This window comes from Zootermopsis nevadensis, unplaced genomic scaffold (assembly GCF_977971745.1).
Source record: "Zootermopsis nevadensis isolate Lab colony 2312 unplaced genomic scaffold, Znev_1.0 Znev_ptg000007l, whole genome shotgun sequence".
Classification (NCBI taxonomy): Eukaryota; Metazoa; Arthropoda; class Insecta; order Blattodea; family Termopsidae; genus Zootermopsis; species Zootermopsis nevadensis.
The window spans coordinates 18,915,376-18,928,961 of record NW_028259139.1 but is presented as its reverse complement, the minus strand read 5'-3'; the positions used below and the strand labels follow the sequence as shown (position 1 = coordinate 18,928,961).

The 13,586-nt window shown below is 40.5% G+C and overlaps 2 protein-coding genes across 2 annotated transcripts; both read left to right on the top strand.

The window, feature by feature from the left end:
* Window positions 1-6,521: 6,521 nt before the first annotated feature.
* LOC147874670 (uncharacterized) lies at window positions 6,522-9,144 on the top strand. The gene is made up of 2 exons (XM_087343838.1): window positions 6,522-7,443; window positions 8,794-9,144. Exons 1-2 carry the CDS (start codon window positions 7,378-7,380, stop codon window positions 9,142-9,144), a joined length of 417 nt encoding a protein of 138 aa, XP_087199964.1. The 5' UTR covers window positions 6,522-7,377.
* On the top strand, window positions 9,131-12,208 carry LOC147874669 (uncharacterized). Its single transcript, XM_087344558.1, has 2 exons — window positions 9,131-10,018; window positions 10,642-12,208. Exons 1-2 carry the CDS (start codon window positions 9,897-9,899, stop codon window positions 11,027-11,029), a joined length of 510 nt encoding a protein of 169 aa, XP_087200684.1. The 5' UTR covers window positions 9,131-9,896; the 3' UTR covers window positions 11,030-12,208.
* The last annotated feature ends 1,378 nt before the right edge of the window (window positions 12,209-13,586 follow it).

Genomic DNA, 13,586 nt, shown 5'->3' with positions numbered 1-13,586 from the left:
AACAAGAGTGAGTCTCTACCCTCATTTCTTCGGCGCCTGGGTCCCGGGCTTGGTGCGAAGCACCCCCCGCTGTCAGAGAGAGATCTCTCACGGACCGCCCAACATGATCCTCCACACTTGCTCCTAAAGACACTTCTTTGTCTGTCTTAGACGGAGTCGAAATCGGATTGTTACCCAGATGGCCTAAACATGACTTCTAGCTCTTAGGGCTGAAGTCCACCCTTGTTCTCTGCAGGTGGTGCTAGAATCTTACACAAAGGTTTTGAAAACTGGAAACACACACAAAAGAAAAACTAACAAAACCTAACTACTTCCAGATGAGCGGTTACAGTACCTAATTTATATTCATGTTATCTTTTCAATTATCTTAACTTTTAAAATGGTTTTCCTGTGATAGCATAATAGCATAGCAATTCAAGTAAAAGATTTTGTGAAATAATGTTGGCATCTATCACCACAAAAGCAAAAGCTAAACCCACACCACATTAGAAACTTCAAATAATGGGTCCGCTGAATCTGAATGGCTTTGAAGACAATTTGTCGTTCATGAATGCTCTGTACATTAAGTTGTTAACAAGTAATTGTTCTGAAGTACACTTTGTATTGCTACTTACCTCACACGGATGTCCTTGTTATTTTCATGAGCGTGCTGAAGAGCCAATCTTTTGCGCCATTCATTGGAGTAAATCATGAATGCATTGGGCGGTCTAGGGACTCTCTGATTCCGCACATGAGAAAGATACAATATGAAGGACGAGAAAATGATAAGAAAAATGAAAACTAAAAAGCATTAAAAATCAGTAATTCAGTTAAAAAGTTTATAACATAACACCTGATGACGGCTCTATGATAGCTGAAACATGTCATAAATGTTCCATATGTAAATCGAGTACTCGATACGGAACGAAAAAAATGATATTTTAATCTTTTAATTATCTTATATTGTGATTGACGGCCAATTTTAATATATTTTTAATTCTATTTAAATAAATCACAATATGACGTACCTACAATATCTTAATATCTGAGAAAGATGAAGTGTTTTTTTCTCATGTTTTCCTTGTCTCTTCCATTAACAATGTTTCTTTCGCTGCACTGGTATTTTGTGCTGGTGGTAAGCCTGGAGCATGTTGTCATCTTTATTTCCTGAAAGAATAGTGGAACCATACATAACAGTTTTAAAACTATAAGAATCAAAATATGGTCAACAGTATAAAAAAACATGGCTGTTTGCAAACTTTTTTCTTTTCTGAAGAATTACAGATATCTTAAGCAACCATAATGGATATTTTACAGGATCAAAAGTGTTTCTCAGGCAGTAAGTTGAACACAAATTGCCAAGTAGACATTCATTGATGCAAGAATATTATTAGCAGAAATTGCAGAGATAAATGGAGTTTATGGACTCATGCTGTCATTTTATGATTTGAAAACCAATGGACTGATTTTGATCAACTTTTGTACTGAAGGCAAAAATTTGTCGAAGAATCCAAAATGTCCTAAAGATTAGTTTGAATAATAAACCATTTTGATTAATTCTATTTATAACAGAGGACACATGCCAAAATCATTGCTCATTCGTACCTGTAGAAGCAAATACAAAGGAGCGTTTCTTGGTGTCACTTTTCTTGCCGCCTTCTTCCGGAATAACTGACGAGAACGACACGTCCACTTCAGATGTAGATTCAGTTGCAAATGAGATGTTGGGATAATATATGATATTGGTAATACATTCCTGAATCACCTCATTCGTCACAGTTGGTTCTGGAACACACAAACAGAACAGAGTCAAGGATTACATTCAGCCTACATTGTTTTATCTGTATCTAAAAAAATTATAGACTTTTGTGTAATCACAAGTCAACACCACAATAACTTGGCACCAAATTAACTGAAAATTGTTAAATTTGTAAATAAGTTAAAGGTAAATACACTACATATAATGAAACTAGTGAAAATGGTAATCCATTAGTTCAGTTTGCCTAAATGGATAATTTAACGGTGATGAGTAATAAAGGACCTCGACAAGGTTTTTGTATTTCAGTATTTTTTCTGAATTGTCTGATAAGTTATTTCCAAAAGCGACTAACATATTAGTTTTGCTGTATTTGATGCAAGTAATAATGTCCCAACAACAGGAATAGCTAATATTTTCCATCCATCCATCTTGTTTTAGTTTCTTGGGAGAAATTTGACTTATGAGATAAATGAAATTTTATGTAATAAAAAGTTGAAGGTAAATAGACTAAAAATAATAATTCTCCAAGTGAAGGTTCTATTACTAATGAATTATGAAAACATGGAGGTCAAGTCTTATTTGTTAGAATATATAAATTAATATTTACGATATGGGTCCGTGGAAAAATACCATCAGAATGGACAGAGGGTTTGGTATGCCAAATTTTTAAGAGAGGATGAGTCTCAATGCAATAATTATAGAAGGATTATCCTATTAATTGTGCCATACAAAATTCTATCATATATTATTCTTTAAAGAGTAATTACACACATGAAAGAGATAGGAGGGGTGTACTGATGTGGATTTTGATAAATTAGAAAAATCATGGCCAAATACTTGTGATGAGGCAAACAGTGGGAAAAGTGATTTATTTATTTCAGGCAAGCTTTTGACATCATATGTAGAAATAAATTATCTGTAGCTTTAGGATCTTATGGAAAACCATTAAAAATAATAAGGACCTGATTGAAAAAGGAAATGTTATTTACAAATCCAAACAAATTTGTGCTAATGTTGATGGCATTGTTTTGGTTGTAAGGAATGTTCCACGATTTAAAAATTATCATTTGCATCGGAAACTGAGGGAAGAAAAATATATCTACAAATTAATTAATTAAATTCTGAATACCTGAAAATGCCCTCATTACAAGCAAAACCTAACAACTGGTGATTTTAATTTTGAAGTTGTTGAAAGTTTTACATGTTGGGATCAGTTATAGAGAATAGAAATAAAATGTGGAAAGACTTTTATTTTAAAATTATGACAGCAAACCACTTATTGTGCACACACTAAACTTTTCAGGTCTAAACTTTTTCCCAAAGCACTAAATGAATAATATTCAAAACCTAATAAAATCTATTCTAAGTTATGGGTCAGAAACTTCGACAATGACTTCAGAAGAAATAAAGGCCCTTAGAATATTTGAAAGAAGGATGATTAGAGAAATCTGTGGTCCCATAAATAAAGGGGAAAGCTGGGAAATAAAACTAATAAGGAGACAAGGGGCATAAATTGTAAAATTTATAAAATCTTTGACAGATGACACAGTCTTTGCAGTTACTTGGAGGAGCTAAGGGAAACCATCAAAAAAATCTAAAATCAATATAACTGGTATGGGGGGATATTTAAACCTGGTAACATGTAAAATGAAAAAGGAGTGACGTTCGTTTTACAAATAACAATACTATCAGTGCTAGAAGCTTACAAGTTAATCCCTCTTCAAATTATAATTCAGCCAATGAAGTTACACCAATCTTTGACATAAACAGAAATATTTCATCCATTTCAGTACTATATAAATTCCATAAATTTAGAATGTATTTTACAGGCCTACAATGTGCTTTAATTTACTGCTAAAATACTTTAATTAACATTGCATTGCCATGATTGTTAATTTATATAAATTTAATCGATATTGTTGGATGTGAATACCTTATATTTGGTTATACGTATTTTATGTCGAAGTATATTTCACACGTTTTCAGTTAATATTACGAGGCGCGTCCTCAAAGTAAGTTTTCCACTCGTCCCACAGCTAGCAAACCTTATATTGCGCGAAGCGACTATGCGTACGTGATAGAGCAATGACGTAGCATGGCGCATGCACTAACGGCACCTCCCGCGTTCTCACAGTAGCATCGTTGCAGCTGTTGAAGATGGAGGTTCTTATTCCAGCTCCCGCCGACTGTGAAGTGCGGTCAGTGATAACGCTAGGCCGCACACGGCTCGACGGACAGCAAGTCTCCTGCAGGAGTTCAGCTGGGAGGTGTTTAATCATTCACCCTACAGCCCGGACCTCGCTCCCAGTGATTTCCATCTTTTCCTACACCTCAAGAAATTCCTGTCCGGTCAGCGTCAGCGTTTTGAGAATGACAGAGAGGCGGAAATGGTTGTCACACAGTGGTTCCAATCCCAGGCGGCAGACTTCTACGACACAGGTATTCAAAAGTTGGTCCCACGGTATGACCAATGTCTCAATTCCGGTGGCGAATATGTTGAAAAATAGCTGGACACTTGCTGTATCTGTTGCAATAAATATTTCCATGAAATTGTGTTTTGTTTCTGTAAACGGCCCCAGGGAAACTTACTTTGAGGACGCGCCTCGTAGATGCCTCTTTAAATTGAAATTATTGTGATGATAAAATTTAAAACAACAGTTACGTCACCTTTAATGTCCATGTACTTAACACAAAATCTTCCATTTTTATACAATTAATTTATTATCAATTTATAACTGAATAATTAATAAGATGATATAGTTGCGTCATATTGTGAAACTAATATTTAATAAATTATTCGGTTTTTGTCCGTCTAATCACAAATCATATATAAAATTTACAATTAAGATAATTAAAATATCATTTTGATGTTCCTCATCGAACAATCGATTTACATTTGGAACATCGATCGTTCGATGAGGAACATCAAAATGATATTTTAATTATCTTAATTGTAAATTTTATATATAATTTGTGATTAGACGGACAAAAACCGAATAATTTATTGAATGATTAATGTTACCGTAATAAGGGAAACTGTGCTTAAAATTACAACTATTTATCAGAAAATGAAAGAGTACTCACGAGTCCTCCTATAACGCCCTTGTGGCGTCACACCAATCACATCGATGCTAAAGTATCACGTGAGTGTAGTGTCCAATACGCGGAGTAAAGACACGATTTAAAACAATCTCCGTAATTAATTTATATAAAATATATTTTCAATTAATATTAGATGTCTATCTAAATTAGAATCAATGTTGTGATAACTTTAATTTCATGGACGAGTCCGATCCACTGACAGTATCCAATTTCAAATGTTCGATAGTTGGTACAATTTCACGTGTAATCGTCGTTTCATTCTCTTCATGAGTTGTTGTTCTTTTATTTTCCTTCAACTTTTACATGTTTAATAACATAATATATTAGCATTTTAAAACCTTCTGTAATTGTGATTTTATGTGTGTTCTTTGAGGAAGAAACCGCGTTTGTAGATTTTACTTTGATGAGTTTTGTCTCTAAAGCCTCAACACGAATGCAGCGTCAGATGTTTATAAGAAACGTAACTTGTGAAATTTAATATCACAACAACTTCCTTCGAGGGACACAGCATATGGCATACCCGATACATGACAGCCACGGTGGTCTAGCGGTTAGAACGCTGGCCTTGTAATCCTGGGGTCTCGGGTTCGAATTTATAACTTGTGTTGGGCAAGGCCGTGGTCTAGGCAACACGGAGTTTTCCTCCGTGGCTTCCCAACAATTACTCCATTCACACACAGAAGAAGGCAATGGCAAACCACTTCTGGATCATCTGCCAAGAACGTATATGAACAGGTCCCAGTCCGAGAAAAGGATGGAAGGATCCTGTTCATATGGACCTGTCGTCACACAGAACACTAAATAATAATAAGATGAGGTGGTCTAGCGGTTAGAACGCTGGCCTTGTAATCCTGGGGTCTCGGGTTCGATTCCCGACGGTGCCCGAATTTATAACTTGTGTTGGGCAAGGCCGTGGTCTAGGCAACACGGAGTTTTCCTCTGTGGCATCCCAACAATTACTCCATTCACACACAGAAGAAGGCAATGGCAAACCACTTCTGGATCATCTGCCAAGAACGTATATGAACAGGTCCCAGTCCGAGAAAAGGATGGAAGGATCCTGTTCATATGGACCTGTCGTCAGACAGAACACTAAATACGTCCAAGTCTGTGATCTCGTCGTTGTGAAGCGTCATTTGTTGTGTTGCTTCAACAATACCGAGTAAACAAATGTAACGTAACATTGTTTGATGATGTCATGTTTTGATAGACGACAAATCACGAAAGGAACGCCTCGGGGGGGGGGGGGGGGGCTCAAGTTTGTAAAACTCAACCAACCTTGTAAGACTTGAGGTTCTCACAGCGGTGAATATGAAGATTTCTGTCTTCTGGGTTATTGCGCTGTGTAGTCTGGTCGATGTTAACCAACGTTTCAGAGGTCATACTGCCTCCGTCATCAGGGCGATGAATATGCCAATAGGGTGTGAGGAGTTGGAAATCCAACTCCTCACACCCTATTGGCATATTCATCGCCCTGATGACGGAGGCAGTATGACCTCTGAAACGTTGGTTAACATCGACCAGACTACACAGCGCAATAACCCAGAAGACAGAAATCCTCAACCAACCTTGTGTAAGAAACTAAACTAACCCCCCCCCCCCCCCCTTCCCGAATGGAGGGTTAAAACACTCGACCAATCCCCCTTTCGGTAACAACGAACTGCGCACATCAGGTCTTAAATTCCAGTATGTCAATGTGGAGTGGTTGGAAGTCACCTCCTGTCAGTATCGAATTCTTCACGGAGGCGAGCGGTGTCTTGTTCCCGAGTGAACAGATTCAACTGAAACTCCTTTCGAACTGTAAGATTTCGGAGGACCGTATTAAAGACACTCGAGGAGCTCAACGAACACAGATCTTCGGAGACATTAATTTCACGTGTTACGTCGGAAACAACATTGAAAACGAGTGCAGTAGGACATCTTCTCTGTTACGAAGGCAAAACACAGTCGAATCTTTCCACGTAAATAACACGGATCAATACTTCACTGAAACAGCGGCTACGAGCGAGTGGAACTAACAAATTTGTCATTATTTTGCGTCGTTGAGTGACGTAGCATCTGACGATGTATGTAGAAACTGCGTTACAAGTTTTTAAAAGCGAAATATTGGGACGTGTAAGAGATGACCCCACTTAATGGTACCTGCACCTTGTCGTGGTGGTGGGGCTCGAGTGCCTCAGTGACCCCAAGAGCTACTGGTAGGGCCTCCCTAGCCAGATTGGTCGAGGGGGAGAGGTCAGACTAAGACAGGTAACCTGGTCCTCCAGGTTGGGGGTTGGTCGCAGGGCTAACAACCTTGCACCGTAAAAAGGAAGACGTTTCGAAACCTCGGACAGACGGACCGAATGTAAGAGGAGAATTGAGGAGGTCGTGGACCGAAAACGGACCGGAGAGCCATGGAAGAAGAAATTGTGTGAGACCATTCACAAAACATAATCTGATATTGCTACTTACGGCCGTTAAGTCATAGTGGTATGATGGGTTGAACATGTAGCTCATGTGGAAACATCTGTTAATAGTGAGACGAAGTATGCAACATGCAGGGGGCAGGGCCCAGGGCCCACCACATCAAATGTTGCCAGTCATCAGGAGAGATCCAACAGGTAAATGATCCATTTGCTGCAACAGCGAGTCTGATCTCACGTTAATTGTTTATTACACAAGATATTTTATGAGGTTAAGCTTATGGTCCTGCAAATGTTCATTTTAACTTTAGAGTAGGTTAATTAATTTTTACGTGACTTTGTATAAACCTCGTGCCTCTTGCGTTCATCCCACCTTCATAATTTCTATTTCCTTCTCGGTAATGCAGAGTGGGGCAGCGTTTATTCATCACAAGTCGATTAAAGTTTATTTAAAGTAGAGTAAATTGAAGTACAAGTGTTTACCCTTACCGAGGCACATAACAACGAAGTTACTTCTTCAAATACCCATCAGATGTTGTCCGTCGAGTCTGATGCACTCGATTCATAGCAATTTCAATTGCGCACAGAAGCACGTCCCGTGATATGACATTCATCCCTTGGCTTCTGATTTCTTTTTATAGAGCTACTTGAAAATTAATGTTTAAAACACGTCCGGCAGATTTAAATAATCTCAAACAGAGAATTTCTGAATAAATGAATGCTATACCACTGGCCACATTACTGAGTGTAATGGAAAGTATTGTACGTAAACATTACATTACCTTACATAATTACGTTATACATAAACTCATAGAAATTCTAACCAATTTAGTTTGAAAAGGTTTCATGTGTTAAATGTTAAAAACCAAGGTGACATTGCAACGGCTTGAGGTTGTATCTGATAACTTTCGACCGTAACCCAAGTTTACGACCACTTTTATCGCTAACTAGCATTTATGGTGGTTTTCTCAGTGGCTCTGTGTTGGTTCAACCACACGCGTTAAAATGTTTCATCCTAAAAATTGTAAAATGTCACAATTAAAACCTGTTATTCATTAAAAACATTTAAATATTTGGTAAATGCAAACTAAAATATAATATACATGTTTTAGGGTAAGCCTGTGTCGGCCATTGTGGAACCTTGTATCTTAGAACATTCTTAAACTTAATTTTCACCTGCAAATTTGTTTTCTCATTTGCAGTTGAGTTTAAATTCCTGATTTCCTTCCGTCTTCCGGCACATAATTTTTCAACGAAATAGTAAGCACGTGGCTTTTATTAGAGAGGTGCCTGGTTTGGGTCCCATCTGGGTACTTTCTATCCTGATGGGTTTGTCATTTAGAGCGGACAGTGCCTGTTCATTCTCCACTCATTGCCAATTCAACATTGGCCACATATATTCATCCGGCTGTACCTTTCAAATTTAAATCTCTGTAGTTGATGCAGCATTATTAAACAGTCCACACACAAGTGAACTGAAAATTACGTACTATGTTCTTAAACCATAATTGTTTTTAAATTAACCATATTTAATTTGATCCTCCACAGGAAACATGGCGAACTATATTACGGCTTCTGATGGCCAATTGCATTCCTGCGCAGAAGACTACGCGACAGCAGAGTCCTCTAGTGACCTGCATCGTAACCATCGCACAAGAGTTTTTTGCCCAGGAAGGAACAACGGTCCTTTCTCTGCCGAATGAGGAACATTTGGCAGATTCTCATCGGCAGGACACGGACGATCGAAATCTGTTGTTAGGACAACTTCATGCCAGCCTCGGGAAACCGATCGTCGTTTCTGGTTTTGGGCAAGAAATGTGCCCACGTTTACCGAAAATAATACCCGGACCCATTCTTCCGGACGCTGATTGGGATGAAGTAATGCCCCCCGAAGAGTGAGGATTTTTCGACAAGCGAAACAGTTACCTTTTGTTCGCACATGGTCAACTAAGGGAACAATTGGAACGGCCGAAGTCGTGTTACGACGCATGGAACGCCCGAGGGCGATTCCTCGTGGTTTTGGAGAGACCGGACGAGTCGCTGCCGATCCTGGAGGAACTGTGGCATTGGAAGGTCGTGAAGGTCGTAGTACTGACTCCGTCAGACAGCGAGGAGGATACATTCGATTTGTATTCCTGGTTTCCGTATCGGAAACCGTCGAGTGATTGTGGAAAGTTGCGTCAAGCTGTTCTGGTGGACAAATGTGTTGGAAATTGTAAAAATTTACTGCGAAATGCCCCGTTGTTCTCTTCAGATGTGCCAGCTGATTTGGGCGGTTGCCCTATAACTGTTTCGACGTTCCCGTTAGAACCCCATGTGATGATAGACGGCGATAAGGAGGAGGTTATGGACGAAAGTGATGTCAACTATACAGAGGGTTTGGACATACGCCTCTTCAATTTCATAGCAAGGAGTGTGAATGCATCTGTGAAGTTCCTTCCTCCACCAACTGGAGACTGGTACGATGTGGACGAAAGTAACAACACCTGGAGAGGAATAGTTGGTGACGTCATCAACCAAAGGGCTGATGTCGGAAAGTGCGGAACTTCGTACGTCCACTCGCATGTGAAAGACCTGGAGTTCACTGTTCCCTGCGACGTCCTGGAGGTCTTCTGGGTCGTTCCACGAGCTAAAGCCCGTTCCATCTGCCAATGTGGTTACTCGTGATGGGCGTGATGATCGAGGCTGCTGGAGCCATGCTTTGCCTGTCCAGTGCCTTGGCGGCCATGTTGGGAGTTGCTGTTACTATGCAACCACGCAATGGACCAATGAGGTTGTTGATTCAACGCTTCTTGATTAGTAATTAGTGTAATTATCACCGGGTTCAGAGTTCACGGAGATTATTCTCATACTTCAACGCGTAGGGAAATGAGATTATAAAATATGATGCTTACATGTAATTCAAATGCACCTTCATATCAGTTTGAATTTATGCAGATCCAATAATTTTTTCTGTAATTATGACAAATGCGGGTCTCACCGTCGACGTTTCCCGGTCTAAGTTTTAAATTTAAAGTACGTCGTTGACATACTTGTCTATCAACTGTCAACGTCACGACAAAATTACCGATAAACAGAAGTAGAAACATCTCTGATTAGTGTGACGTAAGACACAGTAGGAACAATTCGGTATACGTAAACACAGATTTTGCCAAACAACATGTCTCTTTTTCAGATTTTCGGTAATTTCTCAAAACTAAGAATAATTTATTCACAATTTTCATACGAAAACTTACTCGCTACAGCACAGTCCGTCTTAAGAAGCTAATAGTCGCTCAGCTACTCAATAACTTCCCAGTCCTTTATGAGACCCCGAAGTCTCAGTTCACAAGCACTCACCACATAAACCCACTCCTTCAAATTCAATAACAGAAGTGTTTCGCTTTTGTCACACAGGTTCTTCTTCATCGCGTGGGTGATGTACAGCCTTGCAGTAAGCACAGTGTTCCAGGCGTTACAACTGGAAAGAAATGCTGAGAACCTCCACAGTCAAAGGCGGCTCCATCGAGGACGGGCTTTAGCTCGTGGAACGACCCAGAAGACCTCCAGGACGTCGCAGGGAACAGTGGATTCCAGGTCTTTCACATGCGAGTGGACGTACGAAGTTCCGCACTTTCCGACATCAGCCCTTTGGTTGATGACGTCACCAACTATTCCTCTCCAGGTGTTGTTACTTTCGTCCACATCGTACCAGTCTCCAGTTGGTGGCGGCAGGAACTTCACAGATGCATTCACACTCCTTGCTATGAAATTGAAGAGGCGTATGTCCAAACCCTCTGTATAGTTGACATCACTTTCGTCCATAACCTCCTCCTTATCGCCGTCTATCATCACATGGGGTTCTAACGGGAACGTCGAAACAGTTATAGGGCAACCGCCCAAATCAGCTGGCACTTCTGAAGAGAACAACGGGGCATTTCGCAGTAAATTTTTACAATTTCCAACACATTTGTCCACCAGAACAGCTTGACGCAACTTTCCACAATCACTCGACGGTTTCCGATACGGAAACCAGGAATACAAATCGAATGTATCTTCCTCGCTGTCTGACGGAGTCAGTACTACGACCTTCACGACCTTCCACTGCCGCAGTTCCTCCAGGATCGGCAGCAACTCGTCCGGTCTCTCCAAAACCACGAGGAATCGCCCTCGGGCGTTCCATGCGTCGTAGTAGGACTTTAGCCCTTCCAATTGTTCCCTTAGTTGACCATGTGCGAACAAAAGGTAACTGTTTCGCTTGTCGAAAAATCCTCACTCTTCGGGGGGCATTACTTCATCCCAATCAGCGTCCGGAAGAATGGGTCCGGGTATTATTTTTGGTAAACGTGGGCACATTTCTTGCCCAGGACCAGAAACGACGATCGGTTTCCCGAGGCTGGCATGAAGTTGTCCTAACAACAGATTTCGATCGTCCGTGTCCTGCCGATGAGAATCTGCCAAATGTTCCTCATTCGGCAGACAAAGGACCGTTGTTCCTTCCTGGGCAAAAAACTTTTGTGCGATGGTTACGATGCAGGTCACTAGAGGACTCTGCTGTCGCGTAGTCTTCTGCGCAGGAATGCAATTGGCCATCAGAAGCCGTAATATGTCCGGTTGATATTCATCGCCAGATTTGTGAAGTTTATGGTGAAAATGCAATGAGTGATGGTAAGGTTAGAAAATCTGTTCACAAGTTCAATGAAGCACGTGACAACGTTCATGATGAGGCTCGAAGTGGACGACCGACGCTCCTCAGACTCACGTCATTTGATTGGGAACAAATGGACAGCCCTGACCTTTTCCTACACTTGAAGAAATTTTGTTGGCGACGATGAAGTGAAGCTGAGGCTGACATCGCAGGCGGCCGCGTTCTACGAGGAGGGTATACAAAAGCTTGATAAGTGCCCCAGTAACGGCGGTGCCTATGTCGAAAAGTAGCCTAAGAAACGTAGAATCTGATGAAAATAAATTTTTTAAAAAAATATATTTTGTTTTTTGTTAATTCCTAAATGATACTTCCCGAACACGCCTCGTACGTTTTAAGAATATGGTACGTAATTTTCAGTTCACTTTCTTTACCTTTTAAAACAGCTGTCGACAACCGCCGGCCCTCGATGGGCCGCAAATAATTTCTTGCGAAGAGAAGTCTGACTATCGTAAGACTAAACTAACTCAGCTGACCAGTTAACTGACGAATCAGTCCTCCTGTTCAATTACCGGTCACTGGAGTGCAGGGGCGTGTTTCGTGTTAACCTCCGTCTGTTTCTAACCATTTCTCTTAAGCACGTCCTTTCCCTTTCAGAGTCCTGAGTCGTGTTTTTGAAATCGGTGCGGGCTGTTGTGATCTCGGGTGAAAACTCATTCGGTTTAATTTTCACCGTGCATTTCCGTTCTGATTGTGCGAGTTTTTCTGTCGTCATGCACACGGAACAGAAGTGCCCGGGTTTTTGTCTCGTAGTTTTGAATTATGACGTCATAACACGTTTTTAAGCTTCGCGCATTTCAATGAGTTCTTTGCAAAAAAAAGAAAAGAAGAAGTTTGAATTGAACGAGTGATGAGTCTGAATGTCCGAAACTGCTGCAAAAATTTTGATCGCATTTGTACGCTCTACATAAAATATCGTCCGCTTAAGATCTTCAGCTCGTATTTTCAACATTTTCCGACGTAGTGTGAGGTTACCCTAACAAAAGTTAATTTCTGTCTGTAATAAATTGGTCTTACATAACCAGTCAAATTTACGAAGAAACTCTTATGTAGAATAAGTCATCCCTCTTCTGAGTGCAGTTTCCTGGTCTTATTATAACTTCCTAAAATGTTTGGTGGAATGTGGAAGGAAGCTGTTTCGATGTAGTGTAAGCTATTATCAGTGCATTTACCGAGAGGGACTGAGGAAATCCACGTGGCCCAGATTCGAACCCCGGACCCCTGTCGAATGCGAATCAGATGTGCTAAACACTTATCCTCACAGTTTGGTTATAACGTAAAATAAATTGTCCTAATTTTCACTAATCTTAGATTTTTAACATAACTGAACAGCCTATTGTGAGCCATGTGTATCAGCCCTGAAGATGGATGCGGTATGTTCCTCGGAAACGCTTGTTGTGAGAGCTACGAGACTGAATTACTTCTCAACCCAGCAGATCACAGTCGACAGGACCTCAGATCTCTTGACGTACCTCGACCGCCGACGGGCGTCGCTCTGAAATACCTGCAAAGTGGAACCACTTTGGTGTCTGGGGTCCGTCGCCGTCGCTGTGGTCAGGGCCTTCCATTAGCACCGCCCAATTCAGCCGTAAATGTCACGAGAGCAATTATTCAAAGACTTTTACTTCATAAGCGCACAGAGAGCTTATTAAATGCC

Bases quoted from the DNA above. Each gene is read 5' to 3' on its own strand.
- LOC147874670 (XM_087343838.1), top strand. From the start codon at position 7,378: ATGCAGGGGGCAGGGCCCAGGGCCCACCACATCAAATGTTGCCAGTCA. The intron at 7,444-8,793 runs GTAAATGATCCA...GATCCTCCACAG, and splicing joins CATCAGGAGAGATCCAACAG to GAAACATGGCGAACTATATT.
- LOC147874669 (XM_087344558.1), top strand. From the start codon at position 9,897: ATGTGGTTACTCGTGATGGGCGTGATGATCGAGGCTGCTGGAGCCATG. The intron at 10,019-10,641 runs GTTGTTGATTCA...TTTGTCACACAG, and splicing joins CCACGCAATGGACCAATGAG to GTTCTTCTTCATCGCGTGGG.